Source organism: Galeopterus variegatus, unplaced genomic scaffold (genome assembly GCF_000696425.1).
Source record: "Galeopterus variegatus unplaced genomic scaffold, G_variegatus-3.0.2 Scaffold15005, whole genome shotgun sequence".
Lineage (NCBI taxonomy): Eukaryota > Metazoa > Chordata > Mammalia > Dermoptera > Cynocephalidae > Galeopterus > Galeopterus variegatus.
This window is the reverse complement of record NW_007741116.1, coordinates 22,579-24,631: the sequence shown is the minus strand read 5'-3', so window position 1 is coordinate 24,631 and position 2,053 is coordinate 22,579. Positions and strand designations below refer to the sequence as shown.

The following is a 2,053-nucleotide window of genomic DNA, read 5'->3' as shown; positions in this document are numbered from 1 at the left end:
AAAAAAAAATTCTAAGATTTGAAGAGATAGTGACCATATTGAGAAGTCAGCTATTGATTCCCCAATATCAGCATAATTTCTAGAAGCACATTTCTCAAAACCACTTTCCCTTCTTTGGTTTTCTGTAGAGTTGCTCAATAAGGTGAGCTCCATGAGATTAGAGAATCAAAAGAGGAGAACCCAGTTCTTTCCATCAGCACCTTTAGCCAGACACAGGGACAGAGGGGAGGATTGGAGAGTCACGTGGTGAGGTTCTGCAGGCAGTTGAGAGCATCAGCACCCCCATGCCTGGGCTCCCCAGACAGGACTGAGGAGCCGACACCTTCAGTGGCAGGTGCGCTGTGGCTTCTGGGGGAGCACTAGAGTTTGCCCTGTGTCTAGGATCAGCTTTCCTTACTTGCACACCTCGTGCTCTGTAAGATTGTGGTGTAGACTCTAATTCCCTCTATTTAAAAAATTCTTGCTTGGAGTATCCAGAGTGACTTCTCTACTGCTGTTTGAATCCCAACTGCTGCTGTAACTCAGACTTATCTGTGTATAAACTCTGTCCTTAATGAAATCAAGAGAGACATTTTCAAGTGTGTGGTGTGGAGCAGAGGAGGAGAAAGAGAATTAGGCTACAGAAGAGCCTTCCTGGTCCCTTCTATCACAACCTAAAAGTGACCTTCAAAGTGTGCCTGCTTCTCAGAAATGCTCTCAGCAGATGAAGGAACCAGAATTAGCAGATGGGGCAGCCTCTCACATCTGCTACCCTGTGGGGTTTATGTTATGACTTGTAACACTGTGGGAGGGTTATTATTATACTGTTGACAATAGTAAGTTGCAATATCTTCAGCCTCCAGGCTGCTGATAGTGAGAGTGAATTCTGTCCCAGATCTACTGCCACTGAACCTCGAGGAGACCCCAGTGTACAAACTTGATGCTGCATAGATTAGAAGCTTAGGAGCTTTTCCTGGTTTCTGCTGATACCAGCTTAATGAACTGCCAATGCTCTGACTGGCCTGGCAAGCGATGGCGACTGAGTCTCCTACAGATGCAGACAGGGATTCTGGAGACTGTGTCATCTGGATGTCACATGTGACACCTGAGATTGGAAATACAAAGACAAATATCCACATAATTAACCATGTTACAAGAGGACTTCCCTGAAGAGCGAGGCAGCACTGACCACACTGGTTGTGTAAATTCCTGGTGTTCTTTCTCCTTACCTGGGAGCCAGAGCAGCAGGAGCCCCAGGAGCTGAATGGGCGCCCTCATGTCTGTGCTGTGTCCTGACTGGGACTGACTCCTGCACAAGGTTTGAGCAGCCTATGAATAAGTCTTCAGGACAGTGGGCTGTGCTCTGGGAGCATGCAAATCACAGGGGCTGGGGAAGGGTTGGGCACAGCAGCAGGGCTGACTCATCTCAGTAACACCACAGGCAAGTGTCTGCAGGTGTGCCCCGTCAGAACAGGTCAGCTCAGAAGATGGTGTTTCTATCTTGGGGATGATATTATTACAAAAGATATTTTTGAGACAATTGTCAATGTTTGAAATGGACCTAATGACTTGGGAGAAAAAAGTATTTTATAGTGTTTTGGAGATTCCTTAGGAGATTTTTTTTTTTTTTTTTTTGTAGAGAATACTTAGTAAAGTCTTAGAGGGTGAGACTCTCTGTTCTTGAACTTATTCTCAAATTGATCCAGTGTAGAAAAGATACTTTATGCTGTACTTAAAACACTTCTGTGCTGTTTTATCTATTTTTAGGTAAGATAGAACATCTATCTCAATCATTCTTAAATATATGTAAAAGCATTTTATATTGGCCCTAAACCATTATTATCTAAATTTAGTCAAGTAATTTACTGCAGAGACATAAAGATAATACCATGTTTCCTCAATGCATATGTCACTCAGAAAAATCCACCATTATTCAAAGCTATAACTCTTTTTAATACCCAAGGCCTAAATGGGCTGCTCTTCATTCTTATTTGGGGGTCTCTGATAGTCTAACCCCTGTTTTGCAACTTGATATTTTCCCCCTTGATTCAATAGTATGTTGGGCTGACTAGTA

General features: G+C 43.3%; 1 gene segment (V, D, J or C); it reads right to left on the bottom strand.

Annotated features, from left to right (window-relative positions):
* Positions 1-239: 239 nt before the first annotated feature.
* Positions 240-1,257, bottom strand: LOC103582128. The segment is given in 3 exon segments: positions 240-348; positions 805-1,084; positions 1,209-1,257. Coding segments are annotated over 3 exon segments (438 nt in total).
* Positions 1,258-2,053: the final 796 nt, after the last annotated feature.